We start from the raw sequence: 26,181 nt of genomic DNA on the forward strand, positions 1-26,181 counted from the left end.
TACACAGACCCACAAAGAATTTGAAAACAAATCCAATTTTGATAAACTCCCATATCTACTGGGTGAAATTCCACAGTGTGCCATCACAGCAGCAAGATTTGTGACCTGTTGCCACAAGAAAAGGTCAACCAGTGAAGAACAAACACCATTGTAAATACAACCCATATTTATGTTTATTTATTTTCCTTTTTTAACTATTTGCACATCATTACAACACTGTATATGACATAATATGACATTTGAAATGTATATTATTATATTATTTTGTAACTTGTGAATGTAATATTTACTGTTAACTTTTTATTGTTTATTTCACTTTTGTTTATCCATTTCACTTGAATTGGCCATGTAAACACATGTTTCCCATACCAATGAAGACCTTTGAATTGAATTGAGAGGGGTAGCTAGGAGGTGAGAATTTTCAACATGCCCTGCTGAAAGCAAATGAAAGAGGTCTTGTGTCAACATTCTGACGGCAATGACAATGACCCACAATGCACCCTGTTTTAACACACACTCTTGACTTAGATCTCAGGGTAGGTGATGCCAATGCATGGTTAGTGTTGTGTCACTGCATGGTTAGGGTGGTATCACTGCATGGTTAGAGTGGTGTCACTGCATGGTTACGGTGATGTTACTGCATGGTTAGAGTGGCATCACTACCTGGTTAGAGTGGTGTCACTGCATGGTTAGAGTGGTGTCACTGCATGGTTAGAGTGGTGTCACTGCATGGTTACGGTGATGTCACTTCATGGTTAGAGTGGTGTCACTGCCTGGTTAGAGTGGTGTCACTGCATGGTTAGAGTGGTGTCACTGCATGGTTATGTTGATGTCACTTCATGGTTAGAGTGGTGCCACTGCATATTTTGTTCTCTCTAGTTCACATCTGCACCTACAGTTGAAGTCGGAAGTTTACATACACCTTAGCCAAATACATTTAACCTAAGTTTTCACAATTCCTGACATTCAATCCCAGTAATAATTCCCTCTCTTAGGTCAATTAGGATCACCACTTTACTTTAAGGAATGTGAAATAATAATAGAGATAATTATTTATTTAAGCTTTAATTTATTTCATCGCATTCCCATTTGGGAATACACTCAATTAGTATTTGGTAGCATTGCCTTGAAATTGTTTAACTTGGGTCAAACGTTTTGGGTAGCCTTCCACAAGCTTCCCACAATAAGTTGGGTGAATTTTGGCCCGTTCCTCCTGACAGAGCTGGTGTAACTGAGTCAGGTTGGTAGGCCTCCTTGCTCACACATGCTTTTTCAGTTCTGGCAACAAATTTTCTTTACGATTGAAGTCAGGGCTTTGTGATGGCCACTCCAATACCTTGACTTTGTTGTCCTTAAACTATTTTGCCACAACTTTGGAAGTATGCTTGGGGTCATTGTCCATTTGGAAAACCCATTTGCGACCAAGCTTTAACTTCCTGACTGATATCTTGCTTCAATATATCCACACAATTGTCCTGCCTCATGATGCCATCTATTTTGTGAAGTGCAGCAGTCCCTCTTGCAACAAAGCACCCCCACAACATGATGCTGTCACCCCGTGCTTCACTGTTTGGATGGTGTTCTTCGGCTTGCAAGCCTCCCCCTTTTTCCTTCAAACATAACGATGGTCATTATGGCCAAACAGTTCTATTTTTGTTTCATCAGACCAGAGGACATTTCTCCAAAAAGTACGATATTTGTCCCCATGTGCAGTTGCAAACCGTTGTCTGGCTTTTTTTTATGGCGGTTTTGGAACAGTGGATTCTTCCTTGCTGAGCGGCCTTTCAGGTTATGTCGATATAGGACTCGTTTTACTGTGGATATAGTAACTTTTGTACTTGTTTCCTCCAGCATCTTCACAAGGTCCTTTGCTGTTGTTCTGGGATTGATTTGCACTTTTCGCACCAAAGTACGTTCATCTCTAGGAGACAGAACGCATCTCCTTCCTGAGCGGTATGACGGCTGCGTGGTCCCATGGTGTTTATACTTGCGTACGATTGTTTGTACAGATTAACGTGGTACCTTCAGGTGTTTGGAAATTGCTCCTAAGGATGAACCAGACTTGTGGAGGTCTACAATTTTTTTTCTGAAGTCTTGGCTGATTTCTTTTGATTTTCCCATGATGTCAAGCAAAGAGGCACTGAGTTTGAAGGTAGGCCTTGAAATACATCCACAGGTACACCTCCAATGGGCTCAAATTATGTCAATTAGCCTATCAGAAGCTTCTAAAGCCATGACATCATTTTCTGGAAGTTTCCAAGTACTAATTGAGTGTATTCAACTTAGTGTACGTAAACATCTGACCCACTAGAATTGTGATACAGTGAATTATAAGTGAAATAATCTGTCTAAACAATTGTTGGAATAATTACTTGTGTCATGCACAAAGTAGATGTCCTAGCCTACTTGCCAAAACTATAGTTTTTTAATAAGAAATTTGTGGAGTGGTTGAAAAACCAGTTTTAATGACTCCAACCTAAGTGTATGTAAACTTCCAACTTCAACTGTACAGCTGTAGCCAAAAGTTTTGAGAATGACACAAATATTAATTTTCACAAAGTTTGCTGCTTCAGTGTCTTTAGATATTTTTGTCAGATGTTACTATGGAATACTGAAGTATAATTACAAGCATTTCATAAGTGTCAAAGGCTTTTATTGACAATTACATGAAGTTGATGCAAAGAGTCAATATTTGCAGTGTTGACCCTTCTTTTTCAAGACCTCTGCAATCCGCCCTGGCATCCTGTCAATTAACTTCTGGGCCACATCCTGACTGATGGCAGCCCATTCTTGCATAATCAATGCTTGGAGTTTGTCAGAATTTGTGGGTTTTTGTTTGTCCAGCCGCCTCTTGAGGATTGACCACAAGTTCTCAATGGGATTAAGGTCTGGGGAGTTTCCTGGCCATGGACCCAAAATATCGACGTTTTGTTCCCCAAGCCACTTAGTTATCACTTTTGCCTCATGGCAAGGTGCTCCATCATGCTGGAAAAGGCATTGTTCGTCACCAAACTGTTCCTGGATGGTTGGGAGAAGTTGCTCTCGGAGGATGTGTTGGTACCATTCTTTATTCATGGCTGTGTTCTTAGGCAAAATTGTGAGTGAGCCCACTCCCTTGGCTGAGAAGCAACCCTACACATGAATGGTCTCAGGATGCTTTACTGTTGGCATGACACAGGACTGATGATAGCGCTCACCTTGTCTTCTCCTGACAAGCTTTTTTCCGGATGCCCCAAACAATCGGAAATAGGATTCATCAGAGAAAATTACTTTACCCCAGTCCTCAGCAGTCCAATCCCTGTACCTTTTGCAGAATATCAGTCTGTCCCTGATGTTTTTCCTAGAGAGAGAAGTGGCTTCTTTGCTGCCCTTCTTGACACCAGGCCATCCTCCAAAAGTCTTTGCCTCACTGTGCGTGCAGATGCGCTTGCTGGACTTTCTTGGGCACCCTGAAGCCTTCTTCACAACAATTGAACCTCTCTCCTTGAAGTTCTTGATGATCCGATAAATGGTTGATTTAGGTACAATCTTACTGGCATCAATATCCTTGCCTGTGAAGCCCTTTTTGTGCAAAGCAATGATTACGGAACGTGTTTCCTTGCAGGTAACCATGTTTGACAGAGGAAGAACAACGATTCCAAGCACCACCCTCCCTCCCAGTCTGTTATTCGAACTCAATCAGCATGACAGAGTGATCTCCAGCCTTGTCATCGTCAACACTTACACCTGTGTTAATAAGAGAATCACTGACATGATGTCAGCTGGTCCTTTTGTTGCAGGGCTGAAATGCAGTAGAAATGTTTTTACGGGATTCAGTTCATTTGCATGGCAAAGAGGGACTTTGCAATTATTTGCAATTCATCTGATCACTCTTCATAACATTCTGGAGTATATGCAAATTGCTATCATACAAAATGAGGCAGCAGACATTGTGAAAATGTATATTTGTGTCATTCTCAAAACTTTTGGCCACGACTGTATATCCCCAGAGTCTGTGTGTTGTCAGTACCCTGTAAATGTTCATTATGTGTTGTTAGGACCCTGTATATGTTCACTGTGTGTTGTCAGCACCCTGCATATGTTCATTATCTGTTGTTAGGACCCTGTATATGTTCACTGTGTGTTGTCAGCATTATCTGTTTTTAGTACCATGTACAGTGGGGCTAAAAAGTATTTAGTCAGCCACCAATTGTGCTAGTTCTCCCACTTAAAAAGATGAGAGATGCCTGTAATTCATAGGTACACTTCAACTAGTAGAGACAAAATTAGAAAAAAAATCCAGAAAATCACATTGTAGGATTTTTAATGAATTTATTTGCAAATTATGGTGGAAAATAAGTATTTGGTCAATAACATAAGTTTATCTCAATACTTTTTTATATACCCTTTGTTGGCAATGACAGAGGTCAAATGTTTTCTGTAAGTCTTCACAAGCTTTTCACACACTGTTGCTGGTATTTTGGCCCATTCCTCCATGCAGATCTCCTCTAGAGCAGTGATGTTTTGGGGCTGTTGCTGGGCAACACGGACTTTCAACTCCCTCCAAAGATTTTCTATGGGGTTGAGATCTGGAGACTGGCTAGGCCACTCCAGGACATTGAAATGCTTCTTACGAAGCCACTCCTTCGTTGCCCGGGCGGTGTGTTTGGGATCATTGTCATGCTGAAAGACCCAGCCACGTTTCATCTTCAATGCCCTTGCTGATGGAAGGAGGTTTTTACTCAAAATCTCACGATACATGGCCCCATTCATTCTTTCCTTTACACGGATCAGTCGTCCTGGTCCCTTTGCAGAAAAACAGCCCCAAAGCATGATGTTTCCACCCCCATGCTTCACAGTAGGTATGGTGTTCTTTGGATGCAACTCAGCATTCTTTGTCCTCCAAACACGACGAGTTGAGTTTTTAACAAAAAGTTTCATCTGACAAACTCTCGCTAACTTCAGATGGGCCTGGACATGTACTGGCTTAAGCAGAGGGACACGTCTGGCACTGCAGGATTTGAGTCCCTGGCGGCGGAGTGTGTTACTGATGGTAGGCTTTGTTACTTTGGTCCCAGCTCTCTGCAGGTCATTCACTAAGTCCCACTAAGTTCACTAAGTGGTTCTGGGATTTTTGCTCACCGTTCTTGTGAACATTTTGACCCTACGGTGTGAGATCTTGCGTGGAGCCCCAGATCGAGGGAGATTATCAGTGGTCTTGTATGTCTTCCATTTCCTAATAATTGCTCCCACAGTTGATTTATTCAAACCAAGCTGCTTACCTATTGTAAATTCAGTCTTCCCAGCCTGGTGCAGGTCTACAATTTTGTTTCTGGTGTCCTTTGACAGCTCTTTGGTCTTGGCCATAGTGGAGTTTGGAGTGTGACTGTTTGAGGTTGTGGACAGGTGTCTTTGATACTGATAACAAGTTCAAACAGGTGCCATTAATACAGGTAACGAGTGGAGGACAGAGGAGCCTCTTAAAGAAGAAGTTACAGGTCTGTGAGAGCCAGAAATCTTGCTTGTTTGTAGGTGACCAAATACTTATTTTCCACCATAATTTGCAAATAAATTCATTAAAAATCCTACAATGTGATTTTCTGGATTTTTTTCTTCTCATTTTGTCTGTCATAGTTGAAGTGTACCTATGATGAAAAATACAGGCCTCTCTCATCTTTTTAAGTGGGAGAACTTGCACAATTGGTGGCTGACTAAACCACCACTACTTTTTTGCCCCACTGTATATGTTAATTATGTGTTGCTAGCACCCTGTTTATGTTCATTGTGTTGTTAGTGCCCTGTTTATATTAGGCCCGGATTCAATCTGAGCGCTCTATATGACAATGTGGCTTTTAAATGTAATGATACTGCATACATATAGATCACATTCAGAGTAAACGATGCAGATGACAGCTCAATTGGAAATTACCTTTAAATGCCAAGCACACTATAGTGCTGTTTCGGATTGAACCCTGGCCTGAATGTGTTATGTGTACCCTGTTTATGGGTTGTTGCCTGTTGTGTTTATGTGATGATGCCTATAGTTTGTATGTGTTGTTGTCTGTAGTGTTTATGTTTTGTTGTCTGTCAGCATGACTGGGGGGGGGGGGGGGGGTAGCAGGCATGGTGTCCGTCAGGCCCAGTTCTACAGCATGACTGGGGGGGAGGGGGTTGCAGGCATGGTGTCCTTCAGGCCCAGTGCTACAGCATGACTGGGGGGGGGGGGGGTAGCAGGCATGGTGTCATTCAGGCCCAGTGTTATGGCGTGCATGCCTGGGGGGGGGGGGGGGGGGGTAGCAGGCATGGTGTCCTTCAGGCCCAGTGTGACAGCGTGCATGACTGGGGGGGGTAGCAGGCATGGTGTCCTTCAGGCCCAGTATTACAGCATGGGGGGGTTGCAGGCAAATAGAGGAGCCATTAAATAGCACTACATCTGCCACTGTAATGACAACACCATGAATCATGGAATCATAAGCAGAACCCCATTGTGTGTTAGCGTGTATCTGTAAAACAGAGGATGTTATTCTTCGGCATTGTTATTGCTCATTCAACGGATCAAGCGGGTTAAGAGTAGTCTCCTCATACCCCCACCCAGGCCTGGTCCGCTCTTCTATATCTCATCTCATCACTGTGACCGTACTGGGTTAGTGTGCATGTGTACGGTGTGTTAGTGTGTGTTCAAGGGCCTGGCACAGTGCTGAAGCTCAGATCTTAAGCCCAGAGCAGGGAGGGAGGGACCTGATGTTCATCTCCACGGCAACAAACCACTCTGGAAACTTTCCCACATGACCACACACACACACACACACACAAATACCCTCTGCTCTGCAACAGATCTCCTCTCAGATGTTAATCACCAATCCTGCGCTGCTATGACCAAAAGGGAATCGAACCAAGGACCAAGACCATGTAAGCCCACTAAGCTAAAGCCTAGGCATGCAACAGCACTACTTTGCTTTGGAAATCAACACTGTTGTTGGCAAGACAACAACGCTATTGGCAAGGCAACAATTACTTATTGGCAACCCTTAGCAGAAACAGCCTGGCCTGCAACACCAAATCTTAACAAATCTCCATCCACATTTTGAATGTCTATTTCTGAAACAATGCTGTCTTACATGTATAACTGTAGATATGTAGCTCACTCAGTGCCAGAGGAAAACAGGACATTGTTTGGCAGAGGTGTAAATAGTGTTTGATGTTAGCTAGTGGTTTGTGATGATAGCAGGGGTGCATGGAGGCAAATAGCCTCTTCTTCTGCTGTGGGATATGTTGAAGAAGGAACACTTTAGTAGAAATATAGGCATTAGTGTCCCAGTTAAGATTTCACTCATCAAACTCTAATTAAACCAAAGCTTTGCTAAATCAATACAGTTGAACATGAACAGTATGTTGATGTCTGACTCCTCTAGTGAGTTCAGTGATCGCTGCATCTTGTACTCACTAACTGGATTAGAGAGTCACTGGTCTAATCCGCTGTCTTCTGAGAATCATGAAAAACAAGGGTCTCTCTCAGAATCAGAATTCTGTGCAGTAATATTTTATTTCAACTATACATGCCGTGTTAAAAAAATTATAACAAGAAGTCCTGAAACAAAAGACGATCATTTTGTACACATTCACAGTTCCAACTTTACAACATATATACAAACACTCTGAACAAACATCAGGAGGGCTTACTGTCCAATCAGAACAGTATTAGAAAGGTAATGTCAACGAGGCTGGTTCATCTGCACACACAGAGCATAGATAGACAGGAGGGTAGGAAGGCTTTAGACTGACACTGCAACACAAAAACCCAGGTCAATATGGCAACGCACAAGACAACGCAGCCTGTCTGTCTGGACGAATGGAACAGGAGTGTGTGTGTGTGTGTGTGAGCCCAAACGCTGGTTAGCAGAGGACGACTGATAGACAACAGACTTTAATTAATACCATTATCTTTTTTAAACTAAATGTGGCTTCGGGTTCCAAACAGGCAGACAAATTAATTCCCCAAATAAGGTAAATGTCCCCAAATCATGAACCTCATTGTCAATGTGAGATCTGACCCACATCCTGTTGTTATACATGTCCCGGTCACATGACCACTGCTCACTCTAATGGAACAGTTTATTAAGCCATTAGATACACATCTTTGATCTATAATAATTACCCAGAGTGTTTACCTTAATACTGGGTTGGATGGTTTATTGAGTACTGTATTGACTGTTTACTGTATATTGGCTGTATAGTGCCATGTTGAGCTGAGTGTTTTGAAGCAAAGCGTTTAGAGAAAAGACAAGAGTCAGTCTACATCCCCATGCCATAATAGTACATTCACTGCATGGAACCTCAGCTTGGTCTATCAGCAGCCTTCTTCTTCATGAGGTCATATACGGATACTGTAATCCCAGCATGCTTTGCTTCAGCCTGCATTCTGTAATGGAATGTTGGTGACTAAACCGACTCTTAGTTCTAGAATCAAAATAACTGCAGTTTGGTAGATAAATACAAATTGAAATGCAGAACACAAATTTCACTCTGAATTCAAATAATCAGAGTTGCTTAGGTTATTTTGTAACAATAATGACATTCAGGACCAAATCACTTTTTTCCCTCAATGTTTCTGTATATCGATCATTCGTTGAATAAGGCACACGATGCACAGATTGGGGTTAACTGGCCTAAAAATATGTATACTCATATATTCATAATATGTACAGTATCTTGTCATTACCAGCATGACTCGGTAGGACACATTGGTAGATGTTGGTGTGATTGTACACTTGTCACTCACTGGGAAACTGCAAACACAACAATGCCTCTGGAACCAAAATGGCAACCAGAGAACCGAAGATATAACATTATTTACCCTGGAAATGGTTAAGATTAGGTTTGAGAGAGGGTAAGCTGATCCTGCATCTGTACCTTGGGGCAACTACCACACAGAGAGCTGTGTGTGAACTCCCAACGGAGCACAGAGACTAACACTAGTGATGGACATGCAGTTGGCAGGTGAGTCAGACAGACATTACAGGATGCCATTTCAACCTGACAGAACTAAACCCATTGGTGTTGCTTAAAATGTTTACGTCTTTCATTTGTGAATAAAATAAAGAAAACCAAACCAAAACAACACCAGCCTGTTGAAGTGGGTTGGATGAAATGTTTCTAAATACCACTCTGCTACAGTGAAAGACTGGAGCAAAGGTCTCTGCATCGCCAGTTTGTATCTGTGTGTCTGTGTGAGACAGGAGAAGAGTGGTATGTGTTGATAGAGGACTCTGATGTCACTGGAGCCTGTTCTAACAGTGCATTGAATTGCATGGTCTGTACGCACACACACACACACACACACACGTCAGGAGACAACGGCAGCTGTAGGGTACAGACGCATAAGAGGACTAAATACACTCAACATACATTACTCATCATAAACCAATAGCAGCAAACGTGTTTAGTAGATATCCCAGTGAGTTACAGAGGGTCCCTGTTAGGGTACGTAGGCAGCCAGGCCTTTCACCTCCCCAAGCAAAGTGTGTGTGTGTGTGTTTGCTGTACATTGGGTTTTGCCCTCCAGCTGACACACACTGGTGTTCTCTCTGTTGCCTTCCTTCCTCCTCAGTCTTTATAGTTGAGTTAAACACCTCTAAAGGGACACTAAAGGGACACTATGTTTAGTGTGTCTCCTCGCTGCTCTCCCCCATCAGTCAGACAGATAAGATACAAACAGTTCCATTGTATTCCTCCCCCTTGTTCAGTTCAGTCCAGTTCACATTCATGGGAAGACAGAGGGTGTCCCCCAAATGGCACCCTTATTCCCTATATAGTGCACTAGGTACAACCAGGCCTATGTGCCGTGGTCAGAAGTAGTTGACAACAAAGGGGAATAGGGTGCCATTTGTGACACAAACAGACAGTGCTTAGTGACAGTGAGACATCAGACCCATTCTTCAAGTAGTTCTCGGAGTTAGACCTCGTACCGTCCACAGTCGGGATCATAGGGCCAGGCTACACACTGGGGGCCACGCTAGTCCCCTACAGGACCCCTACACCCATCTACCCCCACCCTGCCTTATGTCCTGGGCCTGGGCTGAGGTTAGTGAGTCAGGGCCAGGGGTCAGGGTTAGAGGAGACTGACCAGTGTGTTGTGAGATGGAGAGAAACATGGAGCCACAAGACAAGACACAGACCTCCACGTCACATCTGGTGTGATTTTCTCTTTTTAGAGTGAAGGAATGAATCATTCCACGGGGAACACACCCCGACACACACATGGTCCTACTCTCTCCCTAAGCCTTCTCACAACCAGTCTGGCTCTAGAGCACACTCAGTAGTGCCCCTGCCCCGTCCCAGTTAGTACACTTGGTAGTACACTCCATAGTGTCTATAGTGTCCTAGTAGCTGTACTTGTTGACCACCCTCATCTGAGGAGTCTGTGGGGTGAAGGCGTTGGGTTTAGGGGGGACGTCAGGCTTTAGGGACGGGGTCCGTTTAAGCCCCTGGCGGGGGAGCGAGCCATGCCCACTGTAGCTGCTCTGGCGGGACAGGGAGGGGGGGTGGGGGTGTTGATGGGGGGAGTGAAGCCCCCTCTGGGAGTCCAGTCTGGAGGGAGGGGTGGGGGGCATGTACCCCCCTCTGTTCATACTGTGTTGGTGGGACAACGACACCCCCATACTGACCCCGTTGGGAGAGGTGGCGGTGAGGGAGTGTCTGTGAGAAGAGATCCTGTGATGAGAGCCGTACCTCCTCTCCAGGGTGCCGCTCATGCTTCCTCCCATACCCAGGCTGCCTGTGGGGGAGCTAGGGGTGGAGGGCAGTGGGACGTCAACCCTCTTGGTGGGGCTGTGCCTGGGCAGGGAGGAGGAGGAGGAGGGGGAGTAAAGAGAGGCCTCTCGGCTGGGGACCTTGGGGGGAACCTCAGTGATGTCCCCTAGAGGCTCCAGCATCAGGTGTTGTCTGCTGGGTCGGGGTGCTGAGCCGGCCCCCTCTTGGAGGATAGCCTTGGAGCTAGCGTTAGCCGTGTTAGCATCGTTCAGGTGCTTCAGCAGGTCGTTCAGTGTGTTCCTGGCATCCAGTGACCTCTTCTGCTCCTTTCTGCTCCCTTTAGAATGAGGGGGTGTGGCCTGCAGGTGTTCCATGTTCTCTGGCTTCCTGTCCAGGGTGCGCGGCGGCGTGACGTCGTCGATCGAGTTTCCATGGTAACCACTGCGGTATTCGTGCGTGGCGTTGGGAAGGACGACGGCGCTGGGGATGTGGGAGTGTCCCAGCGCAGGGTGGGGGTGGGGCTGGGGGTGAGGAGGGGGGGAACTGGGGTGGAACTGGGGACTCTTGGCAATGGAGGAGGAGGTAGAGTTGGAGTTCTTCCTGGGTCCGTTGATCTTCCCGTGGTGATTGGCTCGCTCCCATTGGTTCCTGATTGGCTGCAGGCCTTTCTGCTGCAGCACAGGGGTAGACTCGGGGGTGGGCAGGGCGGCCAGCTCGGGGGGCTGACAGCCGTCCCGGAGGATCATGGTCTTGGTGTCTCCGTTAGGCGTCAGGTCCTTACCACTGCTCAGTAAGTTGGTGTACAGCTTGGGACAGTCCAGACTTGGCTGGTACTCCTGGAGACAAGACAGAAGAGAGGGCTTTGTTCATTTGGTTCCTCCAGCCAACACATACTGTACATACTGTACATACTGTACATACATACATACACAGTGCCTTCAGAAAGTATCCAGACCCCTTGACTTTTTCAACATTTTGTTACATTACAGCCTTATTATAAAATGGATTAAATAAAAATAAATCCTCAGCAATCTACACACAATACCCCCAAAAATCTAAATAATGCTAATTTAACCATTCTCCTATTTGTTTAAAAGCAGTGGTAAATATGAAAATAAAAGTTTACAAATGAATCGAACACCCCCACCTTTCTGTCATGGTTTAAACCATTTATTTCTATGTGGCTGCACAAACCGTCTCCCTGTCCACAGCACTGTCCACTCACTAGTGCTGAATTTCAGCCTCAGCTGAGCTCCTTTAAACACAGATTTTTCTTTGCACTTGCTCACTTTCGCCATTTGTTTGCCAAGTCCCCTTGATAAAAATCGTCTTTAATTCCAATGCATTAGATTTACCCGTTCATTCATAATGGTTTGCTCTTGTCAGTCAGCTGTTTAGAGCGCTCATTGCTTTGTTTCTCAGGCGGGCGCGGGTATCGCTGTTCTCTGTGCCGTCCGCGACCAGAAGTAGACCATTTATTTAGCTTTATTATTTTCAATCAATATCAGTTTTCTTGCCTGGATGAGCTGATGATTGTCTCCAATATCACTAGACAACCAGCCTACAGCTAAATAGCATTGCGCAACCATTCCATCCAACATTAATGACAGTACGCCTATAGTAGACTCTTCAGAAGACTTTGATTTGGCAATGGCATAGGCCTATATTATTTTGGATAATGACATTTTACATAGGCATGGTTACACCTAGTGCTTTTTCCGAGATCTCCAAGATCCAGGAATAGTACAGGGTTTAAGTTCAATGTTCTAATTCAATCATTAAATGCTTAATAATTACAAATTACACTATCATTAATGTCATAAATGTATGGAAAGGTTGTGGTTTATGTCACACGATCTGTGAAGAATCTAAGAATTCAACTTGTGTATTATATTGAATGTAACCTGTTCTGTTTATGTTCATGTGTGTAAAATTGCTTCAGTTGAGAGCGTAGGCTACTGGCAGTGTAGGCCTAGTGGAGGGTAAAGGCAACAAAATGCAGTTGACCCTCCCTTTCTGAAAAATGCATTGAAAGTATAGGGAGCGTAACTTTTCTCACCGCAACCGGCAATCAGAGTTTACCCACCATTTATTTACTACTACATCACTGGCTACCCCACAGTGGAGGTGTCATAATACCCATAAAACCTAGCGGTCAAACAGGGAAATGGTTCCAATCGTTTTTCCTCCATTCATTTTTCTCATAGGAAATTTTATAAACACTTAAAATAAGGTCTGTGATTCGTGGAGGCTTACCCAGGCGTGGAGTTTTAATAACCATGTAAATCTCTCTCGGACAAGGTGACTTTTATCAATATAGTCAGCTCTATTTACTTTTCTGCTAATTAGCATCAACGTAGACATGCAGGACTACAAATCCCTGAAAGCTTCTGCACGTCGTCTCTAGCTGACACCTTTGCTAACAGGTATTGTCTCAAGTTAAAACTTGCACAAGACAGTTTACAGAATTGCTACATTTAGCTAACAGATAGTTAATCCAGAGATTCTTACCTTTGCCTCTATTCGGCAGTCTTGTCCAGATCATCATGGTATTTGTAGTTCTTTATGATAGCCACATTAGCGTTTAATTTTTAGGGGATAAACACAGGCGACTATGTTGATAAAAATCACCTTATCCTAGAGATTTACATGGTTATTAAAACGTCCCACCAAAGTAAACCTACACCAAACACAGCCCTTATTTTACGTGTTTCTAAAATCCTCTATGGGAAAAATGTATGGTGGAAAAACGATTGGAGGGTATTATGACTCATACTGTGGTACTCTATAGGCCTACACATTGTAGCCTAGTCTAGTAAATTGACCATGTGTGTTAGGGTAACCACCCAATTTCCCCAGGACAGTTTCAGACCCATTTCAGTTTGCCCGACTTTTCAAGGAACAAAACATTTAAATTTGTCAGCAAGAAGCATCAATTAATTTGGCCTAATCAATGGTATTCGCCGAATGTCAGTAGGCACACGTTTTGGTGTTTTGTAAACAGATCTACGTCCAGTGATCAGAGTACATGCAGATGTCTATTTCCAGTCATCAGAGTACATGCAGATGTCTATTTCCAGTCATCAGAGTACATGCAGATGTCTATTTCCAGTCATCAGAGTACATGCAGATGTCTATTTCCAGTCATCAGAGTACATGCAGATGTCTATTTCCAGTCATCAGAGTACCTGCAGATGTCTATTTCCAGTCATCAGAGTACATGCAGATGTCTATTTCCAGTCATCAGAGTACATGCATTGCACTGTTTGGATTATTTTGGACCGGACGAACATGCACAGGTAGCCTACATTTTGAGGTGATTTGTTTGACAGTCAGATGACAGCATCATGACTGGTTGTGTTCATGCCACGTTAAAAGGTAATACATTTTTACCGTTAAATTACTTCTTTATTATTATTATTATTAGCCCCCCCCCCCCCCTCCCCAAAATAAATTGTGGACGCCGCACCCTGAATGTCACGGTATAATTCGCACTCTGGTTCTATCTATCTACATAAGATACAACGACCATGTCAGTCTGTAACACTCGGTTACTGAATAATGTGTTAACTCATAAATTGCACTCTGTATTCAGGGCTGCAGGTTACCTTGACAGGACTGTCGAAGAGCCCGTTGAGCTTAGCGAAGGATCCGGTGGAGTCGCTGCAGGAGGGGGCTGACTCTGCATCTTTGTGGGCGTGCCGGGGCTTGTGGCGGAGGAAGGAGTCTCTGTAGCAGAACACCACCAGGCCGGCCACTAGCGCCCCCAGGAGGAAGGCAGCCAACACACAGCTGATCAGGATATTCATGTGGACCATCTGATTGGCTTCTCCCGCCTGGATCTCCCACACACCTGAAGTCACACACCCCATTGGTTAACGAACACCCCGACACACACAATCACAGCCAATCACAGCTTTACACTACACCTCTATATCAGGTGTGTTTGTGGACACTCAGTCATGCATGGTTTCTCTGCTTTTCCCCTTAAAGGTATTCTGTCCGCTATCCAACAGGGATTTTATCGTTACCAAAACCATTCAGATTGGCTTCCACTCTAGTCATTCTTAATTGTAAATACATGGTGAAAATGGTTAGGATCCCACAACCACTCCGGTGATGTAAGCCAATCTAGAAGAAGTAGTATTATGTTAGTTTGAAAAGGAAGAATTGAAGTGTTGCTTTTTCCCTACCAAGTGTCAAACATTTGTCCAGATAGAAATAGGGTTAGTGCATTCCTAACCAGGACAGAGAAAGACTTGTTCTCCCAAAATCAGAAAGACAAAGAACCATTGACTCCCCAGCGTTGTCAAAGGGAAGAGGATTGTAGTTTGTCCTCTACATGGTGAGGCTGTTCTGTTTCTAGACTGCAGCTTGGTTAGTAACCACAGACATGGACGAGTTAAACATTCACAGAGCAGGAGAGAGACAGAGAGAGGTCCTGGAGCCGGAGGGGTTAATGGACAGGCCTGGAACCTGCTCTAACGCTCCTAGGGTTAAAAAACCTAACTCCCAGGGTTAACCCTTTACACCCGGGAACAGGGTTAACCCTTCAACTGTAACAGCCAGGGTTATAGGGTCTACTGGCACAGAGAGAAACGAGGGCAAAATAAAGAGTCTGAAGAAATAATATAGAAGTGCAGAAGGTTTGAAGATAAGATTTGAAAGAATTGTTTAAAAAGGGAGAAAATACATTTTCACCATGTAGAAAATCATTAGAATCATGACAATAAATCCATGAATAAATCAAAATACATGAAGTTGGATGAAATATAAATCATAACAAAATCTGAAAAATGTCATCTGCTATATCACTTGATGGTAATCCCAAATACCTGCCACTGAGTGTGTGTGTGTGTGTGTGTGTGTGTGTGTGTGTGTGTGTGTGTGTGTGTGTGTGTGTGTGTGTGTGTGTATGCGTGCGTGTATGTGTGTGTGTGTGTGCATATAGTACCAGTCAAAAATGTACACACCTACTCATTCAAGGGTTTTTCTTGTAGAATAATAGTGAAGACATCAAAACTATGAAATATCACATATGAAATCATGTAGTAACCAAAAAAGTATTAAACAAATCAAAATATATGTTATATTTGAGATTCCTCAAAGTAGCCACCCTTTGCCTTAATGACAGCATTGCATACCCTTGGCATTCTCTCAACCAGCTTTATGAGGTAGTCACCTGCAATGCATTTCAATTAACAGGTGTGCCTTGTTAAAAGTTCATTTGTGGAATTTCTTTCCTCAATGCATTTGAGCCAATCAGTTGTGTTGTGACAAGGTAGGGGTGGTACACAGAAGATAGCCCTATTTGGTAAAAGACCAAGTCCATATTATGGCAAGAACAGCTCAAATAAGCAAAGAGAAATGACAGTCCATCATTACTTTAAGACATGAAGGTCAGTCAATACAGAAAGTTTATTCAAATGTAGTCGCAAAAACCATCAATCGCTATGATGAAACTGGCTCTCATGATGACCAGCACAGAACAGGAAGACCCAGAGTTACTCTGCTGCAGATGATAAGTTCATTAGAGTTACCAGCTTCAGAAATTACAGCCCAAATAAATGCTTCACAGAGTTCAAATAACAGACACATCTCAACATCAACTGTTCAGAGGAGACTCCGTGAATCAGGCCTTCAGGGTCAAATTGCTGCAAAGAAACCACTACAAAAGGACACCAACAATAAGAAGAGACTTGGTTGGGCCAAGAAACATGAGCAATGGACATTAGACCGGTGGAAATCTGTCCTTTGGTCTGATGAGTCTAAATTTGAGATTTTTGGTTCCAACCGCCGTGTCTTTGTGAGGCACAGAGTAGGTGAACGGATGATCTCCGCATGTGTGGTTCCCACCGTGGGTGTGTGTGATGGGGCTTTGCTGGTGACACGGTCTGTGATTTACTTATTTAAGGCTACCACAGCATTCTGCTGCGATATGCCATCCCATCTGGTTTGCGCTTATTGGGACTATCATTTGTTTTTCAAAAGATCAATGGCCCAAAATCCACCTCCAGGTTGTGTAAGTCTATTTGACCAAGGAGAGTGATGGAGTGCTGCATCAGATGACCTGGACTCCACAATCACCTGACCTCAACCCAATTGAGATGGTTTGGGATGAGTTGGACCTCAGAGTGATGGAAAAGCAACCAACAAGTTCCTCATGAAGCTGGTCTAGAGAATGCCAAGAGTGTGCAAAGCTGTCATCAAGGCAAAGGGTCACTACTTTGAAGAATATATTTTGATCTGTTTAACACTTTTTTGGTTACTACATGATTCCACATGTGTTATTTCATAGTTTTGATGTCTTCACTATTATTCTACAATGTAGAAAATAGTACAAATAAAGAAAAACCCTTGAATGAGTAGGTGTGTCCGGACTTTTGACTGGTACTGTATGTGTGTGTGTGTGTCTGCTGTAGCAGCTATGGGACCGTCAGGGCTCCATACAGTGTGGTGGCAGCAGTTCTCTCTCTCCCTGCTAGGCCTTACCCTCTAGGCCCCCTGGGAGTGACTCTAGTGAATGGGAGGTGGCCGGGTCATCCTGCTGCACAAACCCTGAGCCATACAGGTCTGGAAAACCAGCCCCAGGCCCCAACCCAGGCCCTTCCCCAGGACCAAGCCCAGGATGGGGACTCAGGGTGGGGGTGAGTACTGGGGGTACTGGGGGGTGTATGGGCCCACTGGGCTGGTCTGTGAATGACGTAGATGACAACTCCATGTCTGTGGTGACAAACAAACTGTTAACACGGTGTGTAGACATGAGGCCAGCAGGCTGTTAGCTTACATCCTGGTTAGTAGGCATGGGTTGGTATGTGTACGGACATGTGGGTTAGTTTACATAACATAATAGGTTTTATGTTTTATGATAATGCTGTTTTAAAAAATAATACCTTTTCTGATTCAAGAGCTTTTTATTTATCATTACCAGTCATAGAAATACAGTTGTAAGATTCATTTTGTTGAGACAGGATACAGTTTGAAAGGGGAAAAGGGTGAGAGTTGTCTGAGGAAGGTCTTTGGTACACAGCAGCGATGATTTCATAGCAGTGATGACGTCAGAGGAGGGAGGGGCGCCGAGTGAGCATGCAGGAAGTAAAGGGGAAGTGCGTGAGGAAGATGAAGTGAGGAAATGAGTCCGTGTGGAGATGGAGATTTCTGACGAGACCCGGTGATGATGTTTGTTGAGATGATGAAGAAGATAAAAAGGTGTTGAAGAAGAGGAGGCTTGTTAAATAAGATGAAGAGTGAGCAGCGTTGAAGGAAGGATGGACGGAGAGAGGGGTTCGGAGTTCAAGGAAAGAAAGAAACCAGCGGAATAAAAGATCCAACTAACCAGAGGTCGGGTCACCAAATGATTTGTAATCTGTCGCTGATGTAGTGGCCAAAAACACTAAAACAATTAAAGGAACAAGAAATCAGTATAAAGGAACCCAAAAGTAAAGTCCCAAAACAAAAAAAGGCCCTGATAACTAAGAGTGTAGTTCTTTCTAATCAAATGATAAAAAGCTAAAGGACAGGTTGTCTGAGTAGGCCCATTGCTACAAGTCTTGTCTGTCTCTAGACCTGAGGAGAGACAGCTATGCATGGCCTCTATCCCCTGTTCTAGTTCTATGGTTTGGCCTGGTGTGTCTCCTATAGCAACACTGTCTTAGTACTGCTACTGGTAGAGCACGTCTATGTTTCTCCCCTCCAAGTAGGCAGCATTAGTTACAGGTGGCCTGGCTGTGTACAGTATGTGGATCTACGGTAGATGTGTATGTTAATACTGAACATAGAACCATGTAGGGAGGGTTACTGATTGGTGTGTTGGTATGGTGTGGTTACTGGTGTTACTGGTAGTGTGTTACTGGTTGGTTGTGCAGACTGATGGTGTGTGATAGCAAGAGAGAGTGAGAAAGAGATGGGTTGGTATGAATGGGAGGGGCTCACCATGGCAGTCTCCCAGCTGAACCGTGTTCCCAAACTCTACATCCTGCTCATAACCAGACCTGAAAGAGAGAGGCAGAGGGGAGAAGATTAGAGCCGAGAACCAAACCTCTCTAACCAACATTTCCTTCCTTTATTCAAGTTTTTCCTGAACTCTGTAGTATGTACCCTAGCTTAGTACTGTGGTAGTATTGTAATATTTAATACTCACAGGGCTCTACATTTACATTTTTCATTGGTAGCACTAGTCCTCCCGCCTTTAAAAAGGTTAGGAGAACCAGAAAATCTGATTTTTGAAATAGATTGAGATGTAGTCTATATGAAGTCTAGCTGCTCTACAGCCCATGTTGTGCCCTAAAAACTCATATGGAACCCTGTAAATACATGTGTTTACTATAAAAACCTAAAATGTTGATACAGATACCTGTCATTGAAATGAAAAAGTAATTTTGGGGAATATACGGTTTCTGCATTATGTAAAAGCACTATTTTCCTATTGAGATGCATTACACCGAAAATTGTTCACTGTCTCTTTAAGAGCATTTGTGATGATGTCATGCAGGACATCTCTCATTCAAATCAAATACAATTTTATTGGTCACATACGCATATTTAGCAGATGTTATTGCGGGTGTAGCGAAATGCTTGTGCCATTCATTGTTCCATTCATTCATTGATCATTGATCTCCTGAAGAAGCTATTCCCTTTCCTTTCTTTCTGTGCCTCCAAATGTTTGAATATACTGGTCAAGTTACCAGGTCGTTTGCTAGATAGCTAATGAGCTAACAAACATGACTGAACAAGGTGTAAAACAAATGTGTCCCGCAAACAGTTTTAGAAAGGCCCGTGACCTGGTTTATGAATGTAAAATGTGTCCCTCCAATAGTTTTAGAAAGGCCCGTGACCTGGTTTATGAATGTAAAATGTGTCCCTCCAATAGTTTTAGAAAGGCCCGTGACCTGGTTTATGAATGTAAAATGTGTCCCTCCAATAGTTTTAGAAAGGCCCGTGACCTGGTTTATGAATGTAAAATGTGTCCCTCCAATAGTTTTAGAAAGGCCCGTGACCTGGTTTATGAATGTAAAATGTGTCCTGCCAATAGTTTTAGAAAGGCCCGTGACCTGGTTTATGAATGTAAAATGTGTCCCTCCAATAGTTTTAGAAAGGCCCGTGACCTGGTTTATGAATGTAAAATGTGTCCCTCCAATAGTTTTAGAAAGGCCCGTGACCTGGTTTATGAATGTAAAATGTGTCCTGCCAATAGTTTTAGAAAGGCCCGTGACCTGGTTTATGAATGTAAAATGTGTCCTGCCAATAGTTTTAGAAAGGCCCGTGACCTGGTTTATGAATGTAAAATGTGTCCCTCCAATAGTTTTAGAAAGGCCCGTGACCTGGTTTATGAATGTAAAATTTGTCCCTCCAATAGTTTTAGAAAGGCCCGTGACCTAGTTTATGAATGTAAAATGTGTCCCGCCAATCCGTGACCAGAAGAAATAAATGTTGCTCCAGTAATATGAGTCAGATCTTTTGAAATGTTTGGGCTAAAAACAAGCAGTTTCCACTGGATTAGTGGTGCAATCATGGTGCTAACGAATCTGCACTCGGGAAACAACGGTACAACCAAGCCTTATCATTACAAACATTATTATTCAAAATAAAGAAAAACTCATATTGGATTTTTTGGGGTTGCACTGGTGCTCCCAAATTAAAAACTCCAGGTCACACAGCAAAATATTTTGTTGCATATGAGATCAAATTGATCACACTTTAGGGCCCTGAGTATTCATACTATTTAGTATTGTAATACTTGGTACTCACAGAACTCCAGGCAGGATCCTCTCACAGGCTCCATGAGGCATCCAGCCACAGTAGGGGTCCCTGGACGCTATACAAGACCTAGGGGAGAAACACAACACAGGGTTAACATATCTGTAAATATACAGTTCACCATACAGGGTTAAATAGGCAGAACCAGTTAACCTCTGTCTGGCTGTATATTAACCAGTGTGCTACAGGTACTCAGTGTTTATGACATGTAGATAGAGAAAAAACACATCAATAAACACACAAACCTGTGACCAGGTACAGCAGAAAGTAACCTTGGAGTGGAGTGTGTGCATGTTTCTGAATGCGTGTGTGTGTGTGTCTGTATGTGTCTGTGTCTGACTCACTTGTGGCAGTTAGTGTGTCGCTCACAGCGGCTGAGAGGCATGCGAACCACACAGCTAGAGAAAGCTACATACACACTGTGTGTGTCTCTGTCAACATGGAGCGACAAAATATGCCTGTCATCCTCACTGTTAGACAGACACCTGGGAGACAGAGAGAATAAAAGAGAGGGAAGAGATGGGTTAGGAGAGGAGAGGGAGTAGGGGAGAGAGAGAAAGGGAGGGTGGGTGGTGGAGGGGGAGACAGAGGAGAATCAGAAATCAGATTACAGGTTACTTGATCGGTTGTTTATCAGAAAGGCCTGTCTACGGTTTCACTCTCCAGATGTAATCACAGTGGCACTGTTTAGCCCTGATACCCTTACTGACAGGAGAGAACGAGAGACTGAGAGGAAGACAGAGGAAGACAGAGGAGAGAGAGAGAGAGAGGCAGAGGAATACAGAGGAAAGAGAGAGAGACAGAGGAAGACAGAGGAAAGAGAGAGAGACAGAGGAAGACAGAAGAAAGAGAGAGACACAGAGGAAGACAGAGGAAAGAGAGAGAGACAGAGGAAGACAGAGGAAAGAGAAAGTGACAGAGGAAAGAGAGAGACAGGGAAAGACAGTCGAGAGATACTGAAAGGAAGAAAGAGGAGAGCGAGAGAGACTGAGAGGAAGAGAGAGGAGAGACAGACGGTGAGAGACACAGCGTGAAAGAGAAGAACACAGAGTGAGAGATGAGACCAAAAAAAGAGAAAGACAGTGAGACAGAGACTAAGAGAGAGACGCAAAGAGAGTAAGAGAGAGAGACAGTGAGAGACGTGTAGTGAGTGTTCCGTACTTGGCTCTGTTGAACAGGTCAATCTCCTCCAATAGGATGCTGTCGTTTAGGGACAGAGGGGAAGTCTTGGCTAGAACCTTCAGCACCACGCCCGCCTCTGAACCAATGAACAGCACCGTGTAGTTACCATGTGGACCAGCTGCGTTGTCCACCGCCAGGGCTGTCAGCCTGTACCTAGAGAGACAAGGACAAGACAGGAGGACAGTCAGACTTCAGTAGGAATTATCAAGCCAGTATTTAAAGGCCATCAGTGCGATCTACAAATGAGCATTTTGATTTAGTTTTTTGTTGATTGTTACCCGGGAATTTAGATCCTACAAGCAACTCTTGCGATGTGTGCGTGTGTGTGTTTGTCTGTGTGTGCTTACCTGACGCGTGTCTTGGTGAACCAGGGCTCATCTCCTATGTTAGGCACAGAGGAGTCCATGAGGGGGTGAGACTTGATGAAGAGGAGGGTCTCATCAGGGAACTCTATAGAGGTCTTATAGGACTCAGCCTGGCCATGACCCGCACAGCAGCCTGGCCTGGAGTCATAGGGGTCAAAGGTCAACACAGGTCACACATGAGCCCAGCTACCATCCCCCTGTAGGGACTAATAATGTTGACTATTGAATTGAACTGAGGAGAGGGGTTAGGGTATGACAGAGGAGCAGATGCCTGTCAGGACCACAAAGAGACGTGCTGCTGTATCACCGTAAACATGAAGTCATAACAGAGGATTAGAATCTTCATTATTTACCACCATAATGAGCAGCTCTGTGGAGCTCTGGGGCCAGAGAGCTGAGCTACGTGTGTATGTGAATACAGCTTAAATATGCAACGTCTAAATATCCAGATTCATTATTTACTGCTAATAACCATCAGCTATGTGTGTGTGTGTGTGTGTGTGTGTGTGTGTGTGTGTGTGTGTGTGTGTGTGTATGTGTACGTGTGTGTACGTGTGTGTACGTGTGTGTACGTGTGTGTACGTGTGTGTACGTGTGTGTACGTGTGTGTGGTCATAGACCATGTCTCTCTTGTTAAAGAGGGTTTATCTCAATGAGACCAAAACTCAAGGTTATAGTGACAATACAGTCCTGCCCTGCATCATAAACTTAAGGGTGGGTCATGTACCTGTTGTTGTGCAGACTGACATACACTTACTGAGACATACTGGGCTTGGGTCAGGGTTAGAGACTGACATACACTTACTGAGACATACTGGGCTTGGGTCAGGGTTAGAGACTGACATACACTTACTGAGACATACTGGGCTTGGGTCAGGGTTAGAGACTGACATACACTTACTGAGACATACTGGGCTTGGGTCAGGGTTAGAGACTGACATACACTTACTGAGACATACTGGGCTTGGGTCAGGGTTAGAGACTGACATACACTTACTGAGACATACTGGGTTTGGGTCAGGGTTAGAGACTGACATACTGTAGGTATAGTACCTGGGCTTGGTTCAGGGTTAGAGACTGACATACTGTAGGTATAGTACCTGGGTTTGGGTCGGGGTTAGAGACTGACATACTGTAGGTATAGTACCTGGGCTTGGGTCAGGGTTAGAGACTGACATACTGTAGGTATAGTACCTGGGCTTGGGTCAGGGTTAGAGACTGACATACTGTAGGTATAGTACCTGGGCTTGGGTCAGGGTTAGAGACTGACATACTGTAGGTATAGTACCTGGGCTTGGTTCAGGGTTAGAGACTGACATACTGTAGGTATAGTACCTGGGCTTGGGTCAGGGTTAGAGACTGACATACTGTAGGTATAGTACCTGGGCTTGGGTCAGGGTTAGAGACTGACATACTGTAGGTATAGTACCTGGGCTTGGGTCAGGGTTAGAGACTGACATACTGTAGGTATAGTACCTGGGCTTGGGTCAGGGTTAGAGACTGACATACTGTAGGTATAGTACCTGGGCTTGGGTCAGGGTTAGAGACTGACATACTGTAGGTATAGTACCTGGGCTTGGGTTAGGGTTAGAGACTGACATACTGTAGGTATAGTACCTGGGCTTGGGTCAGGGTTAGAGACTGACATACTGTAGGTATAGTACCTGGGTTTGGGTCAGGGTTAGAGACTGACATACTGTAGGTATAGTACCTGGGCTTGGGTCAGGGTTAGAGACTGACATACTGTAGGTATAGTACCTGGGTTTGGGTCAGGGTTAGAGACTGACATACTGTAGGTATAGTACCTGGGTTTGGGTCAGGGTTAGAGACTGACATACTGTAGGTATAGTACCTGGGCTTGGGTCAGGGTTAGAGACTGACATACTGTAGGTATAGTACCTGGGCTTGGGTCAGGGTTAGAGACTGACATACTGTAGGTATAGTACCTGGGCTTGGGTCAGGGTTAGAGACTGACATACTGTAGGTATAGTACCTGGGTTTGGGTCGGGGTTAGAGACTGACATACTGTAGGTATAGTACCTGGGCTTGGGTCAGGGTTAGAGACTGACATACTGTAGGTATAGTACCTGGGCTTGGGTCAGGGTTAGAGACTGACATACTGTAGGTATAGTACCTGGGCTTGGGTCAGGGTTAGAGACTGACATACTGTAGGTATAGTACCTGGGCTTGGGTCGGGGTTAGAGACTGACATACTGTAGGTATAGTACCTGGGCTTGGGTCAGGGTTAGAGACTGACATACTGTAGGTATAGTACCTGGGTTTGGGTAAAGGTACAGGTACATACCTGGGTTTGGGTTTGGGTAAAGGTACAGGTACATACCTGGGTTTGGGTTTGGGTAAAGGTACAGGTACATACCTGGGTTTGGGTTTGGGTAAAGGTACAGGTACATACCTGGGTTTGGGTTTGGGTAAAGGTACAGGTACATACCTGGGTTTGGGTAAAGGTACAGGTACATACCTGGGTTTGGGTAAAGGTACAGGTACATACCTGGGTTTGGGTAAAGGTACAGGTACATACCTGGGTTTGGGTTTGGGTAAAGGTACAGGTACATACCTGGGTTTGGGTAAAGGTACAGGTACATACCTGGGTTTGGGTAAAGGTACAGGTACATACCTGGGTTTGGGTAAAGGTACAGGTACATACCTGGGTTTGGGTAAAGATACAGGTACATACCTGGGTTTGGGTAAAGGTACAGGTACATACCTGGGTTTGGGTAAAGGTACAGGTACATACCTGGGTTTGGGTAAAGGTACAGGTACATACCTGGGTTTGGGTAAAGGTACAGGTACATACCTGGGTTTGGGTAAAGGTACAGGTACATACCCGGGTTTGGGTAAAGGTACAGGTACATACCTGGGTTTGGGTTTGGGTAAAGGTACAGGTACATACCTGGGTTTGGGTTTGGGTAAAGGTACAGGTACATACCTGGGTTTGGGTTTGGGTAAAGGTACAGGTACATACCTGGGTTTGGGTTTGGGTAAAGGTACAGGTACATACCTGGGTTTGGGTAAAGGTACAGGTACATACCTGGGTTTGGGTTTGGGTAAAGGTACAGGTACATACCTGGGTTTGGGTAAAGGTACAGGTACATACCTGGGTTTGGGTTTGGGTAAAGATACAGGTACATACCTGGGTTTGGGTAAAGGTACAGGTACATACCTGGGTTTGGGTAAAGGTACAGGTACATACCTGGGTTTGGGTTTGGGTAAAGGTACAGGTACATACCTGGGTTTGGGTTTGGGTAAAGGTACAGGTACATACCTGGGTTTGGGTAAAGGTACAGGTACATACCTGGGTTTGGGTAAAGGTACAGGTACATACCTGGGTTTGGGTAAAGGTACAGGTACATACCTGGGTTTGGGTAAAGGTACAGGTACATACCTGGGTTTGGGTAAAGGTACAGGTACATACCTGGGTTTGGGTTTGGGTAAAGGTACAGGTACATACCTGGGTTTGGGTTTGGGTAAAGGTACAGGTACATACCTGGGTTTGGGTTTGGGTAAAGGTACAGGTACATACCTGGGTTTGGGTTTGGGTAAAGATACAGGTACATACCTGGGTTTGGGTAAAGGTACAGGTACATACCTGGGTTTGGGTTTGGGTAAAGGTACAGGTACATACCTGGGTTTGGGTTTGGGTAAAGGTACAGGTACATACCTGGGTTTGGGTTTGGGTAAAGATACAGGTACATACCTGGGTTTGGGTAAAGGTACAGGTACATACCTGGGTTTGGGTAAAGGTACACGTACATACCTGGGTTTGGGTTTGGGTAAAGGTACAGGTACATACCTGGGTTTGGGTTTGGGTAAAGGTACAGGTACATACCTGGGTTTGGGTAAAGATACAGGTACATACCTGGGTTTGGGTAAAGGTACAGGTACATACCTGGGTTTGGGTAAAGGTACAGGTACATACCTGGGTTTGGGTTTGGGTAAAGGTACAGGTACATACCTGGGTTTGGGTTTGGGTAAAGGTACAGGTACATACCTGGGTTTGGGCAGTCTCTCCTCTGGGAAGGCGGTCCAGACAGAGTCAGGTGTTTTCTGTTCTTTAAATCGTCCTCTGAACACCTTCTCTATGTCATCCATGGAGAACGCACACACTGCAGACCCTGGGATACTGAAGAGA

At 44.4% G+C, this 26,181-nt stretch overlaps 1 protein-coding gene across 8 annotated transcripts in view; it reads right to left on the minus strand.

Annotated features, from left to right (window-relative positions):
* Positions 1 to 7,503: 7,503 nt before the first annotated feature.
* Positions 7,504 to 26,181, minus strand: part of LOC110519503 (semaphorin-6D) — a 45,993-nt gene continuing 27,315 nt past the window's right edge. For 2 of the 8 annotated variants that reach the window (XM_090239021.1, XM_090239022.1), the window contains exons 10-19: positions 26,041 to 26,172; positions 22,014 to 22,169; positions 21,646 to 21,819; positions 20,829 to 20,969; positions 20,476 to 20,553; positions 18,661 to 18,719; positions 18,065 to 18,121; positions 17,221 to 17,451; positions 14,337 to 14,581; positions 7,504 to 11,564 (exon numbers count right to left, since the gene is read on the minus strand). In XM_090239021.1, the coding sequence (XP_090095147.1) occupies positions 10,359 to 11,564; positions 14,337 to 14,581; positions 17,221 to 17,451; positions 18,065 to 18,121; positions 18,661 to 18,719; positions 20,476 to 20,553; positions 20,829 to 20,969; positions 21,646 to 21,819; positions 22,014 to 22,169; positions 26,041 to 26,172 (2,479 nt within the window). In that variant the 3' untranslated portion in view covers positions 7,504 to 10,358. The remainder of the gene's footprint in view (positions 11,565 to 14,336; positions 14,582 to 17,220; positions 17,452 to 18,064; positions 18,122 to 18,660; positions 18,720 to 20,475; positions 20,554 to 20,828; positions 20,970 to 21,645; positions 21,820 to 22,013; positions 22,170 to 26,040; positions 26,173 to 26,181) is intronic. The other 6 variants (XM_090239025.1, XM_090239026.1, XM_090239023.1 and 3 more) reach the window with 3 other exon arrangements.

Source organism: Oncorhynchus mykiss, chromosome 6, assembly GCF_057628025.1.
Source record: "Oncorhynchus mykiss isolate SJ-2025 chromosome 6, ASM5762802v1, whole genome shotgun sequence".
NCBI lineage: Eukaryota > Metazoa > Chordata > Actinopteri > Salmoniformes > Salmonidae > Oncorhynchus > Oncorhynchus mykiss.